The 14,476-nt window shown below is 53.7% G+C and overlaps 1 protein-coding gene across 4 annotated transcripts; it reads left to right on the top strand.

The window, feature by feature from the left end:
- The first annotated feature begins 371 nt into the window (after nt 1–371).
- LOC100405111 (zinc finger and SCAN domain-containing protein 5B) lies at nt 372–13,754 on the top strand. 4 transcript variants are annotated; one of them, XM_017967617.4, is made up of 5 exons: nt 372–473; nt 10,357–10,742; nt 11,385–11,588; nt 12,470–12,620; nt 12,883–13,754. In XM_017967617.4, exons 2-5 carry the CDS (start codon nt 10,359–10,361, stop codon nt 13,674–13,676), a joined length of 1,533 nt encoding a protein of 510 aa, XP_017823106.2. In that variant the 5' UTR covers nt 372–473; nt 10,357–10,358; the 3' UTR covers nt 13,677–13,754. The 4 variants fall into 4 exon arrangements, with proteins under 4 accessions (XP_017823106.2, XP_017823107.3, XP_035141605.1 ...); XM_017967618.4 differs by lacking the exon at nt 372–473 and adding an exon at nt 3,777–3,981 and having other exon boundaries at nt 12,886–13,754; XM_035285714.3 differs by lacking the exon at nt 372–473 and adding an exon at nt 3,778–3,981.
- Nucleotides 13,755–14,476: the final 722 nt, after the last annotated feature.

The raw sequence follows: 14,476 nt of genomic DNA, 5'->3' as shown, positions 1-14,476 counted from the left end.
CAGCCTGGGTAACGAAGGAGACCCTGTCACAAAAAGTCAATGAGTAAACAACACTAATCGTCCACAGGCACTACCCTGGAATCCACACCTTCGCCCTGCGTGTGCGGAGGTTGACCGAGGCCCTTCCACATTTCTCAGGGGCCCTGCAGGGGGACGGGTTGCGGCTCCACGCGAACTTCACGGCTGGTCCCGCTGAGATCAAAACACAGTGGCGCAGACCTGTACTCCCAGCACTTTGGAAAGCGAGGCGGGGGGGGGGGGGAAATCCCCTGAAGTCGGGAGTTCGAGACCAGCCTGGGTAACATAGGGAGACGCCCATCTCTATGAGACACACACGCACGGCACACAATAGGCAGCCCCGGTGGGCTCGCATTCCTCGGGGGCTCCAGCCAAGCGCCGCCCGCCGGTCCAGCAGTGAGCAGCCACGTCCACAGCCTCCGCTGCCGCCTCCCCACCCCGGCCAGAAGCTCCAGGTCAGCTCGCGCAGGCTGTCCACGTGGTCCTCCCGGCTCCCTGCGTGGTCCTTCCAGTTCCCCAGATGGTCCTCCCGGCTCCCCAGATGGTCCTCCCGGTCCCCTAGATGGTCCTCCCGGCTCCCTGTGTGGTCCTCCCGGCTCCCCAGATGATCCTCCCGGCTCCCCAGATGGTTCTCCCGGCTCCCCAGATGGTCCTCCCGGTTCCCCAGATGGTCCTCCCGGCTCCCCAGATGGTTCTCCCGGCTCCCCAGATGGTCCTCCCGGTTCCCCAGATGGTCCTCCCGGTCCCCTAGATGGTCCTCCCGGCTCCCTGCGTGGTCTTCCCGGCTCCCCAGATGGTCCTCCCGGTCCCCTAGATGGTCCTCCCGGCTCCCCGCGTCGTCTTCCCGGCTCCCCAGATGGTCCTTCCGGTTCCCCAGATGGTCCTCCCGGCTCCCCAGATGGTCCTCCCGGCTCCCCAGATGGTCCTCCCAGCTCCCCACGTCGTCTTCCCGGCTCCCCAGATGGTCCTCCCGGTTCCCCAGATGGTCCTCCCGGCTCCCCAGATGGTCCTCCCGGTTCCCCAGATGGTCCTCCCGGTCCCCTAGATGGTCCTCCCGGCTCCCTGTGTGGTCCTCCCGGTCCCCTAGATGGTCCTCCCGGCTCCCTGTGTGGTCCTCCCGGCTCCCCAGATGGTCCTGCCGGCTCCCCAGATGGTCCTCCCAGCTCCCTAGATGGTCCTCCCGGCTCCCCGCGTCGTCTTCCCGGCTCCCCAGATGGTCCTCCCAGCTCCCTAGATGGTCCTCCCGGCTCCCGCGTGGTCCTCCCGGCTCCCTAGATGGTCCTCCCGGCTCCCGCGTGGTCCTCCCGGCCCCCTGCATGGCTGCGCCCCAGGGACACGGTCCCGGCGTGGTGGTGTCCGCGCCCTGCGTCTCCCGAGCTCTTTCTCCCGGGTTCTCCCGCGGAGCCGGGGGAGGAAAAGGAGCCCCGCCGCGACCCCGCCTTCCCCGCGCGCAGCCCCCACGCGGCCCGGAGACAGGACCAGGCAGGGGCGCCGGGCTCGGGAGGGCGGGCGAGTCCGTCGTCAGCGCGCAGCTGCCTCCGGCTCCTTCCCCGAGAGCCGACCCGCCCCCCAAGGACGGCCCCGCAGGGAGACGGAGGGGAGCGGAATCCGCGCCGTCGGTGCCGGGGACCCCGGACACCCCGAGCCGGGAGCGCGGCCGGCGCTTCACCCTCGTCCAGGCCTCCCCGCACCCAGCAGCGCTTCCCTCGAGCCCAGGCGGGCCCAGGTCCTACCGCAAGGCGGACCCGGAGGGCGACCGCGACATCTCGGACGGCGAAGGCAAGTCCTTGGAGCTGCCCCTGCGCGGAGACGTCGGCCAGAAACACAGGCCGGGACACAAGGGGTGGCCGCGATGGAGCGGGGGGTGAGCCCCGCAGGGAGCCCCACCTCGGAGGCCCCGGGCCCGCCGCGCGCCGGCCGCGCTCTGCGCACAGGAGCCACACGCACCCGATCCCCCAATGTGCTTTCTCTTCTTGCTCCGAGATCGGAGGCGACCTGGCCTGGGCCGGGGTGTCCGGGGAGCCCCGCTGGCCTCCGCCCTGCACCCCGAGTCCGAGCGGCGCCCCGTCCTCCTGACTTCCCGAGACTCCGCTGGGAATGGGGCCCTTTTACCACCAACATTTCTCCTGATTTTGGTGGGCGCAGATTTCCTGGTGAAAATAGCCGCTAGGGCGCAGTCTCCGCAGCTTGACAGCGGGAAAGCAAAAGCCTCAGGCTGGGGGCAAAAAGGGGTGGGGGGGGAGGAACAGTGGGGGAAAGTAGGCGGAATTTTGGGGTCAACCGTTTTCTAGTTTCCAATTTTAATTTTAATTTTTTTTTTTGAGACGGAGCCTCGCTCTGTTGCTCAGGCTGGAGTGCAATGGCGCGATTTCTGCCCACCACAGCCTCCCCCTCCCAGGTTCAAGCGATTCTCCTGCCTCAGCCTCCCAAGTTTCCAATTTGATTTTTATTTTTATTTTATTTTATTTTATTTTTTGAGACGGAGTTTCGCTCCTGTCACCCAGGCTGGAGTGCAATGGCGCGATCTCGGCTCACCGCAACCTCCGCCTCCTGGGTTCAGGCAATTCTCCTGCCTCATCCTCCTGAGTAGCTGGGATTACAGGCACGCGCCACCATGCCCAGCTAATTTTTGTATTTTCAGTAGAGACAGGGTTTCACCATGTTGACCAGGATGGTCTCGATCTCTTGACCTCATGATCCACCCGCCTCGGCCTCCCAAAGTGCTGGGATTACAGGTCAAGTTTCCAATTTTAAATACATGGAGGGAAGTTTGGGGGAACCATGGAAGGAAGTCGAGGAGGAGAGGAAGAAACTCTTTTTCCTTGTTTTCTGGGAGTAACTGGAAATTAAGGAAGGACCTCTCTCCGTCCCCCAGGCTGGAGTGCAGTGTCGCAATCTCTCTGCTCACTGCAGTCTCCACCTCCTTGGCTCAAGAGATCTTCTCATTCCAGCCTCCCAAGTAGCTGGGACCACAGGTGTGCGCCACCAGGCCAGGCTAATTTTTAAGTGATGTGTAGAGATGAGGGTCTCACTACGTTGCCCAGGCTGCTCTCCAATTCCTGGGCTTAAGAAAGCCTCCTGCCTCAGCCTCCCAGAGTTCTGGGATTACAGATGTGAGTCACTGTGGGCGCTCACGGTGCCTGGCCCTAGTTGCTTTTCTGCCGGGGCAGAAGGGCAACACAATGACTGTGATTGTGAGGATGGTCCCACAGTGAGATGCTTGTTACGGTGCATCCATCTGAAACACCGCACATCTGAACTGGGACTGTTAACACCCCTGCAATGCACTGTGGGGTGCCAGGAAGTGCCTGCTGATATTTGTGGGAAAAAAGTCTATTTTGTTCACCTATTGTATCACAGGAAAGTCTGGGGAGAACTGTAGTATTTTTTTTAATCAGATGTGAAAAACATTTACAGATCTTAAAAAAAAAAAAAGCCAGGCGTGTGGCTCATGCCTGTAATTCCAGCACTTTGGGAGGCCGAGTTAGGTGGATCCCCTGAGGTCAGGTGCCTACCGTGTGTCTACTAAAAATACAAAAATTAGCCAAGCGCGGTGGTGGGCGCCTGTAATCCCAGCAACTTGGGAGGCTAAGAAAGGAGAATTGCTTGAACCCGGGAGGTGGAGGTTGCAGTGAGCCAAGATCGTGCCACTGCGCTCCAGCCTGTGCGATGGGAATGAGACCCCATCTAAAAAAAAAAAAAAAAGAAAGAAAACCGTAAGATAGGTAGGCCATTTCATAGAACAGTGGAGGGATTCAGTGGGGTGGGGCCGATTCCGGCTGGGTTGGCATCAGAGCATTATAGCCTTTTCTGTGAGAATGTGCCATGCTTGGCTTCTAGATTCTGGTATTTGTGCAAGTTCCACAAAAGAGAATGTTAACGTGATGACGAGAGGACACGGCAGGCAAAGCCATCAGAACCGTGATTGGACTGTGGAGAAAATGGATTTCCGTGGCCAGAGTGGTGAGAGGTTGTGTGCGTGGATGCTGAACTTACAAAGAAGACTTCAGATCTAGGTAGGAGAGGAGGTGTGTGAGCTGGCAGCCAGTGCTTCAGTGAGTGGGGCAGAGAAATCGGTAAAAAGCAGCAAAGTGAAGACAAGAATCCTGTTTCCATTCCCCAGGGTTTCCTGCTCCATGGAATGGGGTGGGAGAAATGAGGAGATGCTGGCTAAAGAGTGCGAAGTCCCAGCCAGGTGCAGTGGCTCACGCCTGTAATCCCAGCACTTTGGGAGGCCAAGGCGGGTGGATCACGAGGTCAGGAGATCGAGACCATCCTGGCCAACATGGTGAAACCCCGTCTCTACTAAAAAGTACAAAAAGCCGGGCATGGTGGCATGCAGTTGTAGCCCCAGCTACTGAGGAGGCTGAGGCAGGAGAAATCGCTTGAACCCAGGAGGTGGAGATCGCAGTGAGCGGAGATCACACCACTGCACTCCAGCCTGGGCAAAAGAGGGAGACTCCGTCTCAAAAAAAAAAAAAAAAAAAGACATCTACAGATTTGATGCAATCCCTACCAATGTTCTTCGCAGAAATAGACTATGAGTTTCCAGAGGGAAGGATTCAGAGGAATTGGGTAGGCAGATGGTGGTTTAGGCAGCTCCCAGTTAATTCCAGTGAATAATTCCATTCTTAACTCTAGTCCATTGTCAACACCTCAGTGGGTGAGAGGGAAAGATATCACAAAGTATGAGAAAATGCACCAGAAAAATAATTGTCACGACTATTTGGCAAAATGACCTTGTATCGAGCACTATACCGACCCAGTCTTATTTCATCTTCAAAACAACACATCAGGAAGGTTCTATTTACAAGCACTTTGAAGTTTCCAGAGTTAAATGGCTTAAGATTTTGCTGCAGGGCATGCTTGCTCACGCCTGTAATCCCAGCACTTTGGGAGGCTGAGGCGGGTGGATCACCTGATGTCAGGAGTTCAAGACCAACGTGGCCAACATGGTGAAACCCCGTCTCTACTAAAAATACCAAATATTAGCTGGGTGTGGTGGCGCGTGCCTGTAATCCCAGCTCCTCGGGGGGCTGAGGCAGGAGGATCGCTTGAACCTGGGAGGCGGAGGTTGCGGTGAGCCAAGGTCGTGCCATTGCACTTCAGCCTGGGTGACAGAGTGGAACCACCATCTCAAAAGATTTTTCAAGGGGATTCAAACCAGAATCAGTGTAAAACCAACAGCCCTTCGATTTATTTTAAAGGTTAGATGAAAACGTTCACTCTGAATTTAAAGCAATTGAGTCGCGATTTGAATGGATTAGTGCAGTCCAGTTGACTGTGTGAATTTCCCAGATTGTAATCTAATCCTGCCTAGATTAGATTATCATTCCACACTAACCGCATGCTCCACACAGGAAAATTCACACCCACCATGAAGGCCTTTCATGCTTGAGAGCCCTAACTGGGGGGGCTGAGAACTAGGGAACCCTGTGGGATCCTCAGTGGATGTACAGAGCAGCCGCCCACCACCCTGGAGTGATGGGCCTTTCCCTGGTTCCCACTGTCTTTATGTAAGGAAGGGTAGCTTGGCCAATATCAAACCAGTGATTTCGTCTAGTTCAACCAAAGCTTTCACATGTGAATTCCAAGATTTTTTTAAAAAAAAAAAAGGTAAAAAGTTCTCACAACTATTCATCACATCTCAACAATGAATGTGCACTATTTTCAGTATCTTGGAATTCACATGTGAAAGCTTTGCTCAGATGAGATCAAATCACTGGTTTGATATTAATCAACAAACTCTATTTTGATTTTTCTCTTTCCTTTTCTTTTTTTAACCATTTCATCAGTAAGTCAACCAGCTCTTAACACGCCCTTTACTTGTTGGGATATTACTGTCTGTGGCCTGAGGAGATCCAAAGTGGCTAAAACGTACGGATCTGTATTTTCTGAGGCCTCCAGATACTTCAGAAATATGACAAATCACTCAGCAGAGCGGGACAACCCATGCTGTTTGCACAGTAGGCCTGTTTAATACTTGAATTTCCTGTGGGTGGGGTTTCATTGGGAAATGCAATCAACGCCAATCACCGAAAATGCATTCTGTGGCCCTAAACCAATCACGGGGCCGCACAGGGAACCAGAAGAGGGGCCTGGGGCCCCCTCGGCTTCTGTATAAATAGAGCAGTTCAGCTCCCGGCCGGGTGGAGAGCGCAGCCCGCACGCGAGGAGGTCGGAGGCGGAGGCCGGGAAGGCGGTGAGCGCCCCGCGGGGCTGCCCGTGGGGTTTAGGGGTTGGCGTGGGATGGAGGGGCTGTTTCAGAAAGATGTGGGTTTATCTTCCCAGGCGTTTGCTCGGAGACCTTGGGAAGGCAGCGGGTCTCCTCTGCACCCCGTTACTAACTCTGACTCCTTACGTGGCGCTTCCGTAAACTCGGGAGTAATCCTAACCCTCTCGGCCTGCCGGGTGCGGTGGCTCACGCGTGTAACCCCGGCGCTGTCGGAGGCCGAGGCGGGCGGGTCACGAGGTCAGGAGTTCGAGACTATCCGGGCTAACACGGCGAAACCCTGTCTCTACTAAAAATACAAAAAAGTAGCGGAGCGTGGTGGCAGGCGCCTGTAATCCTAGCGCCGTGGGAGGCGGAGGCAGGAGAAGCGCTGGAGTCCGGGAAGCGGAGGTTGCAGTGAGCTGAGCTCGCTGCCGCACTCCAGCCCGGACCACAGAGGGAGACTCCGTCTAAAAGAAGAAGAAAAAAGTAATATTAACTTTCTTTTTTTAGGTTTTTGTTTTATTTTTTGGAGATGGGATCTGGCTCATTGCCCAGGCTGGTCTGGAACTCCCAGGCTCAAGCCATCGGCCGGCCTCGGCCTCCCGCTAGCTGGGGCTGCAGGAACACACACCATGCTGCCCGACTGCGTTTTTTATTTATGGTAGAGACGTGGTCTCACTACTTTGCCCAGGCTGGTCTCGAACTCCTCTACTGCAGCAATCTGCCCCGCCTCCGTCTCGGTCTCCACCTCCTGAACAGGGGCGTTTAGGGAACTTGGCAGGAAAACCTCTTTAATTCCCAGAATTTCAGGCTGCCTTTTCTCCCTTGTATCTGTATGCTTTTTAAAAATACGTTGATTTACGGCCAGGCGCGGTGGCTCACGCCTGTAATCCCAGCACTTTGGGAGGCCGAGGTGGGTGGATCACAAGGTCAGGAGTTCGTGACCAGCCTGGCCAACGTGGTGAAACCCCATCTCTACTAAAAATACAAAAATTAGCTGGGTGTGGTGGCGCGTGCCTGTAAACCCAGCGACTCGGGAGGCTGAGGCAGGAAAATCGCAAGTATTGATTTGCTTAATAAAAAATAAATAAACAAAATGAGAAGGTCTCTGGATGTGTCTCCCAGGCTGGAGCACAGAGGCACAATCACTATTCACTGCTGGGCTCACGCACTTCTGCTGCCTTCACCTCCGGGAGTGCTGAGGTGCCGGGTGAGCCCCCACGCCAGGCCTGATTTAATTCCAGATTGAGAAATACATGTTTAATCGTGTATGTGTATGGTGCACGGCAGCATGTGTTATATGTGTGTCTTGTGCAATGGTTGAATTGAGCAAACCCTCATAGGCTCTACATCACGGTGCATACTTCACCGCACGGTCTTACCAGTTTTTGGTCCTGAGAACACTTCCAATCCCTTAGCAATTTCCAAGTATACAATACACTGCTGTCAACTGCAGCCACCATGCTGTATAGTAGACCTGTGTCATGGTTTTTTTTGTTTTTGTTTTGTTTTGAGACCGAGTCTTGCTCCGTTGCCCAGGCTGGAGTGCGGTGGCACAATCTTGGCTCACTGTAGCGTCAGCCTCCTGGGTTCAAGCCAGGAGCAATTTCCAATACAATACAATACATCGCTGTGAACTATATAGTCACCATGCTGTACAGTACACCTATTTAATGGTCTCAGTTCTCTGCAGCCGCTGCCTCCCGGGTTCAAGTGTTTCTTCTTCCTCAGCCTCCCCAGTAGCTGGGGCTACAGGCACCCACCACCACACCAGGCTAATTTTTGTATTTTTAGTAGAGACAGGGTTTCACCATGTTGGCCAGGCTGGTCTTGAACTCCTGACCTTGTGATCCACCGGCCTCGGCCTCCCAAAGTGCTAGGATGACAGGCGTGAGACACCACGCCCAGCCTTAATGTTATTTTTGTTATTTCTTTTATTTAAGAAAAAAAGTTTTAATGGCCAGGAGAGTGGCTCACACCTGTCATCTCAGCACTTTGGGAGGCTGAGGCATGGGGATCACTTGAGGTCAATAGTTTGAGACTCGCCTGGCCAGCATGGTGAAACCCCATCTCTACTAAAAATACCAAAATTAGCTGGGCGTAGTAGCGCACGTCTTGTAATCCCAGCTACTCCGGAGGCTGAAGGAGAGCCACATGGACCCCAGAACAGGTGAGCCGAGCGAGATTGCACCACTGCACTCCAGCCTGGGCGACAGAGCGAAACTCCATCTCAGAAAACACAAATAAATAAAATAATTAAAATAAAAAATAAAAACCTCTTGGTGGCTGCAATGCAATCACACCTGTAATCCCAGCACTTTGGGAGGCTAGACAATTGAATCGCTTGAGCCCAGAGTTTGAGACCAGCCTGAGCAACATAAGGAAATCCCGCCTCTGTTACAAAAGTAACCTATAAAAATTAGCCGGGCATGGTGATTCACTTGCAGTCCCAGCTACTCAGGGAGGCTGAGGTGGGAGAATCACTTGAGCCCAGGAGGTTGAGGCTGAGGGAACCATGGTTGCGAAATTCCCTCCAGCCTGGGTGACGGCAAGACCCTTTCTCAAAAAGAAAAAAGCTTTCTATGGTATGATCCCATCCCACTTCCTGAAAATGACATAAGACTTTAATCCTTTTTATGGAATGAGACGAGGAATTGAGAAACTCTCAGAGGCAGAAAGCGGATTATTGATTGCCAGGGGCTGTGGTGGGTGGGGCAGGGCGTGATTACTGACGGAGATAGGATTCCGGTTTGGGGTAAGGAGATAATTCGGGAATTTGAGAGCGGTGATGGTTGTACGGCATCGTGCATGTTCTTAGTAAAAGTGATGAGTGTTATGAATGTATTTTACCGGAATGACAAGGATATCTGTGCAGGAGCTTAATTCTCCCAGGATGTTATCGTGCCCCCTATTCCCTGCAGCAAATGCATATCCTGGGGTTAACAAGAAAAATGTGTTGGGGACAATCATAGGTTGTAACTATTAATATTTTTTCTCTACCATTTTGCATAATTAGGAGAAAGGGTTTGCCTCGGATTGTCTCTTAATGGGAAAACATAAAGAGTTTATTTATTTATTTATTTATTTATTTTTTTTGAGACGGAGTTTCGCTCTTGTTACCCAGGCTGGAGTGCAATGGCGCGATCTCGGCTCACCGCAACCTCCGCCTCCTGGGTTCAGGCAATTCTCCTGCCTCAGCCTCCGGAGTAGCTGGGATTACAGGCACGCGCCACCATGCCCAGCTAATTTTTTGTATTTTTAGTAGAGACGGGGATTTACCATGTTGACCGGGATGGTCTCGATCTCTTGACCTTGTGATCCACCCGCCTCGGCCTCCCAAAGTGCTGGGATTACAGGCGTGAGCCACCGCGCCCGGCCGAGAGTTTACTTTATGTATATACTGAGATAGAGTCTTGCTCTGTCACCCACGCTGGAGTCCAGTGTATTGCTCAGCTCACTGCAACCTCCGCCTCCTGGGTTCAGGCAGTTCTCTCCCTCAGTCTCCTGAGCAGCTGGGATTACAGGCCTCTGCCACCCACGCAGCTACTTTTTTGTATTTTTGGTAGAGACTGGGTTTCACAATCTTGGCCAGGCTGGTCTTGAACTCCTAACCTTGTGATCCACCTGCCTCAGCCTCCCAAAGTGCGGGGATTATAGCCACTGGGCCCAGCCAGTACTGACATTATCATGGCATCAGATTTTAGGAGATTCACACAGATACCTGATTTGATTTACGGTCAAGGACAATGTTGTCCCCATTGAACAGCAGTTCCTGCTCTGCACAATGATCCCCTAGTGGTCAGAGTCCAGGGGAGGATTCAGATTTACCCAGAACATGCAATCCAGGAGAGACACTGGAAGAATAACAGGGCGGGGTGACTTCCGTGCTGCCGAGTCCCACGCTAGAGGGGAAGCCGGATCCGGGATTGGGATGAGGGATTTCCAAGGGCGGGGCGGGTGGAGTAGAAACAAACTGATTGGGCTTCTGCTTTCCATCTGCAGACTTCTGAGCAGTGAATCCGTTACCGGAAAAAAACCAGGGGTAGCCTGTGTAGACAGGTCTCAGTTAGATGCTAGTTACTGAAAGAGCTTGCTCAGAGACTGATTGAAAAATTCTCCACTAGATATGGCTGCAAATCGCAGACTCCCCTGGCGTCAGGGAGAACCCCGAAACAGACCTGGGTTACAGCTGCCACGGTCCGTGGCATCCATAGAAACTAAACTTAGAAATGACTACGGGGACCCTGAGACTTGGCACATGAACTTCAGGATGTTCGACTGCCCTGGGGAGTTGGACCCCATCCAGGCTCTGAGGAGACTCACTGAGCTGTGCCGCCTGTGGCTGAGGCCCGACCTCCACACCAAAGAGCAGATCCTGGACATGCTGGTGATGGAGCAGTTCCTGATCTCCATGCCCCAGGAGCTCCAGGTCTTAGTCAAGGTGAACGGGGTACGGAGCTGCAAAGAGCTGGAGGACCTGCTGCAGAATAACGGAAGACCCAAGAAATGGGTGAGTAGGACCCTGGTGGTTGGTGCAGGGAAGGGGAGCTGTGCTGGGGCCAAAGAATTATCCAGTCTCAAATATCAGCATAGCCAATGTTGCACATCCCTGGTCTAGGAGAGGGACAGGCAGAGGGGACCCAGGGACCAACACCCTGTGTGAGGCCAACGTGAAACAAAGACATTGGTAAAATATTACGCCTGATGGAACCCAGGGAAGGAGGCATTAGAGTGAACTGAAGGGGGGTCCAGAAGTCCCCACCTGAGGCAGGGAAGTGGTTGGCATCAGAGACAGGCATCTCTCTCCAGGTCCCCACAGGAGCCCCTAAATTCCAGCACAAGGTGAGCTGCCGTCGGCCAGTTGAGCTGGATTCACCCAGAATATTTCCCCTTTTCTTCTTGGTTTAGAGACCCTTTCATCCAAAGGACCCATCTTTATGTTCTTATCTAGAATATTCCAGGCGCAGGCAGGTGCTGGAGTCTAGAGAGGAAGAAATTCAGACAGGACTGCTGTGTCCACAGAGCTGACTCTGCATCGGGAAGGGGATTTTGAACATTAATTACAGCAAAGTGTGAGCATGACGGCAGGACCCAGGGAATGTGAGCGCTACTTTCAGGTTCTCACAGTTTGATTGTCTTTTTTTCTCTACAGTCTGTGGTCAACTTGCTTGGCAAGGAATATCTTATGCTGGACTCAGATGCTGAGATGGCTGAAGCCCCCGCCAGTGTCAGGGATGATCTGAGAGACGTGCCCAGCCAGCGGGCCTCCTCTGTGAATGACGTGCACTCGGGGGAAGGCCAGGCCAGCCGAGAGCTGCAGACCCTGCCCTGGGTCCCTGCACTGTCCAGGGGGCAGGTGAGTGTGTGAGGCCCTGGTGTCTGGGCAGAGGTGGTGGAAGGAACAGGAGGAAATCGTGTGGCTGCTGGACTGATTGAGAGATTTGGCACAGGACAAAATTAGAGCCATTCTCCATGGACATGGTACATCCCCAGACATTCCTGAGCCATCACAGAGAGTGAAGGCTCGTCTACTTTTCCATGAAAACTTTTAGCATTTAGGGTAGGGGTAAGAAATGTTGTCAGTGAAGTGAGAGAGGCAGTGGCACAAATGAATGAACTGAAGGTCCCTTCCCCACGGCCAGTTTCCTCAAAGACATTTCATGAAATCATTCAGCAAGGAAACTATTTTCTACAGATTGTCTTTTTCTTAATTCTAGGACTGTTTCTTAACAGGGGTGATTTTGCCTTTCAGGACTCAGTTGCCATGCGTGGAGATGTTTTTGTGTGTCATTGTAGGGGGTGGTGGGGAGTTCACAGCATCTAAAGGGTGGAGGCGGGGTCTCCGCACTGCACAGGAGCGTCTCCACCAGGAGGATGATGCAGCCCCTGTGCCAGTGGTGCCACGGGTGAGAGACCTCGATCTAGAGTCCTGCTCCTTCCAGAGTCAGGGCAGGGAGAGTGTGGCATGGCTGGGAGAAATAGGCTCAGAGAACCAAAGAGTTGAAAACCACCAGGCACAGGAGCTGACTTAGAATATGGAGGGTCCCGATTAGGGACAGACTCAGAAATGAGGTGGTGATGTTGACTTGGGGTGATGGGGTGGCCCAGAGGAAGTCTGCACGTTTCTACACCTGTGTCATTAGAAAAGTTGGTTCATCCAATCAGGAAGAGATGGAGATGTTTGTGCTTCCACCAGTTTAGACCCAGCAGTCATTGCTCTCGATTTTTCACTGTCAGGGAGAGGACTTCCTGCTACAAAAGAGTATTGTCATGAAAGGTGACCCAAAGGTTCTGAGACCCAAGCAGAACGTGGAGAAGGATCTGAAGGAAAACAGCAAAGAGAACCCAGGACTCACATCCCCAGAGCCTCAGCTTCCACAGGGTCCCAGTGAGTATGGAGACTTGGATCCACAGGCAGTTAGCCCCTCTCTTCTGGGGTGGGGGACTGGGGCCAGCATGATCACTCCTGGGGGAGTTGGTGCTCAGCTGCCAAAGCGTCTCCATCCCCCACTCTCCAGAGACCTACGGTCCCATGTCTTAGGCTTGAGGTGGAGGGAAGTTCTCAGCCAACTTCAGCGTTTGGTTGCAGTGAGTTTGGTGAATTGAGAATGTGTTTAATTCACTGTTTTATGTGGAATCCCCTTTTCCAGCAGATCTGGTGAGGGCAAAGGATGGGAAGGAACCGCAAAAAGGAGCCTCTGTGGAGAATGTGGATGCTGACACAGCTTCTGCCTGCGCGGTGGACACAGAAGCTTCGACTCACAGTGAGGACAGAGAGTCTCTGAATCCGAGAGGTCCCAAAAGAAGCAAACCAGACGCCACCTCCATTTCCCAAGAAGAGCCTCAAGGAGGAGACACACCTGTGGGCAACAGAGAATCCCCGGGACCAGCTGGGATGAATCCAGTTCATTCCCCAGGCCCTGCGGACGCAGGCAGTCACCCCGCTGGCCAAGAAGCCGTGGCACTGCGGCCCTTTGCCTGTGACGTGTGCCGTAAAGCATTTAAGTATTTCTCCCAGCTAAAGCTCCACGAGAGATCACACACGGGAGAGAGACCCTTTGCATGTGCTCAGTGTAGGAAGCGCTTCTTGCAGGCCTCAGACCTCCGGGTTCACCAGCGCACCCACACCGGCGAGAAGCCCTACAGGTGTGGCGTCTGCAACAAGCGCTTCGCCCACGAGTCCACCTTGCATGGTCACATGAGGATGCACACGGGGGAGAAGCCGTTCAAATGCAAATGCTGCGGCAGGGTCTTCAGCCACAAGGGGAACCTGAACGTCCACCTGCGCACCCACTCTGGGGAGAAACCCTACAAGTGTCCCGTGTGCGGGAACGTCTTCCGCCAGTTGGGAACGTCCAAACGCCACCTGAAAACACATCAGAAACCACTTCCCCGTGATTTCAGAGAGGGGTTCTCACCCTCCACCCCAGGAGAGACTGAATGATGACTTTTCTGCATGGCATAAAGTACTTGATGGGTGCTCCCAGGATGTTTGAGTAAAGATGTGTGTCCTTCCCTGTGAGTTTTGTTTTCTGTTTGATGACGCCTATCGCTTTCTCATAGATTTATTTTAGTGTGTGTTGCTGTTTCTCTTCCAGTGAGCACAGGTCTCATTTTCCAGTATCTTACAATAAGAAATGAGCACGGCGGCATGCAACGGTCATCGCAGCCACTGGGGAGGCTGAGAGGCAGGAGGATCGCTTGAGTCCAGGAATTGAAGTCCGTCCTGGCAACATAGTGAGACCCCGTCTCAAAAAAAAAACAAAGAAACATGTTTGTATTTTTAGTAGAGACGGGGTTTCGCCATGTTGACCAGGATGGTCTCGATCTCCTCAGCTTGTGATCCGCCCGCCTCGGCCTCCCACAGTGCTGGGATCACAGGCGTGAGCCCCCGTGCTGCGCCCGGCCAACTTTATTTTTTAGAGCAGTGTTAGGTTCACACCACAATCCAGTGCAAAGTACAGAGTATTCCTATAGATCCTGCACACACACAGCTCCCCACTGTCAACATCCCCACCAGAGGGGTGCCCTTGTTACAATGGGATCATTTCCTGACAACCCGCCCACCCACGCATGGGCATGCAGCTGCCTCCCTTCTCTGTGGCAGTCCTTCCAGGTGGTGTAGGTACTACACAGCCAGGCTGAGCTCCAGACGGCTGCTGAAGAAGGAAAGAAAGCCTCAGGAGTCTCACGGGCAGAGCTTCTATAGCCCCCTCCCCCTTCCCCTCCCCCTCCCCTCCCCTC

This window comes from Callithrix jacchus, chromosome 22 (genome assembly GCF_049354715.1).
Source record: "Callithrix jacchus isolate 240 chromosome 22, calJac240_pri, whole genome shotgun sequence".
NCBI classification, from domain to species: domain Eukaryota; kingdom Metazoa; phylum Chordata; class Mammalia; order Primates; family Cebidae; genus Callithrix; species Callithrix jacchus.
The sequence above is the reverse complement of the archived record's forward strand: the minus strand, read 5'-3'. Positions and strand labels throughout refer to the sequence as shown.

Excerpts from the sequence above, each read along its gene's own strand:
- LOC100405111 (XM_035285714.3), top strand. The coding sequence starts at position 3,837 with ATGTGCCATGCTTGGCTTCTAGATTCTGGTATTTGTGCAAGTTCCACA. Across the intron at positions 10,743-11,384 it reads ACGGAAGACCCAAGAAATGG|TCTGTGGTCAACTTGCTTGG; the intron begins GTGAGTAGGACC and ends TTTTCTCTACAG. Across the intron at positions 11,589-12,469 it reads CTGCACTGTCCAGGGGGCAG|GGAGAGGACTTCCTGCTACA; the intron begins GTGAGTGTGTGA and ends TTTCACTGTCAG.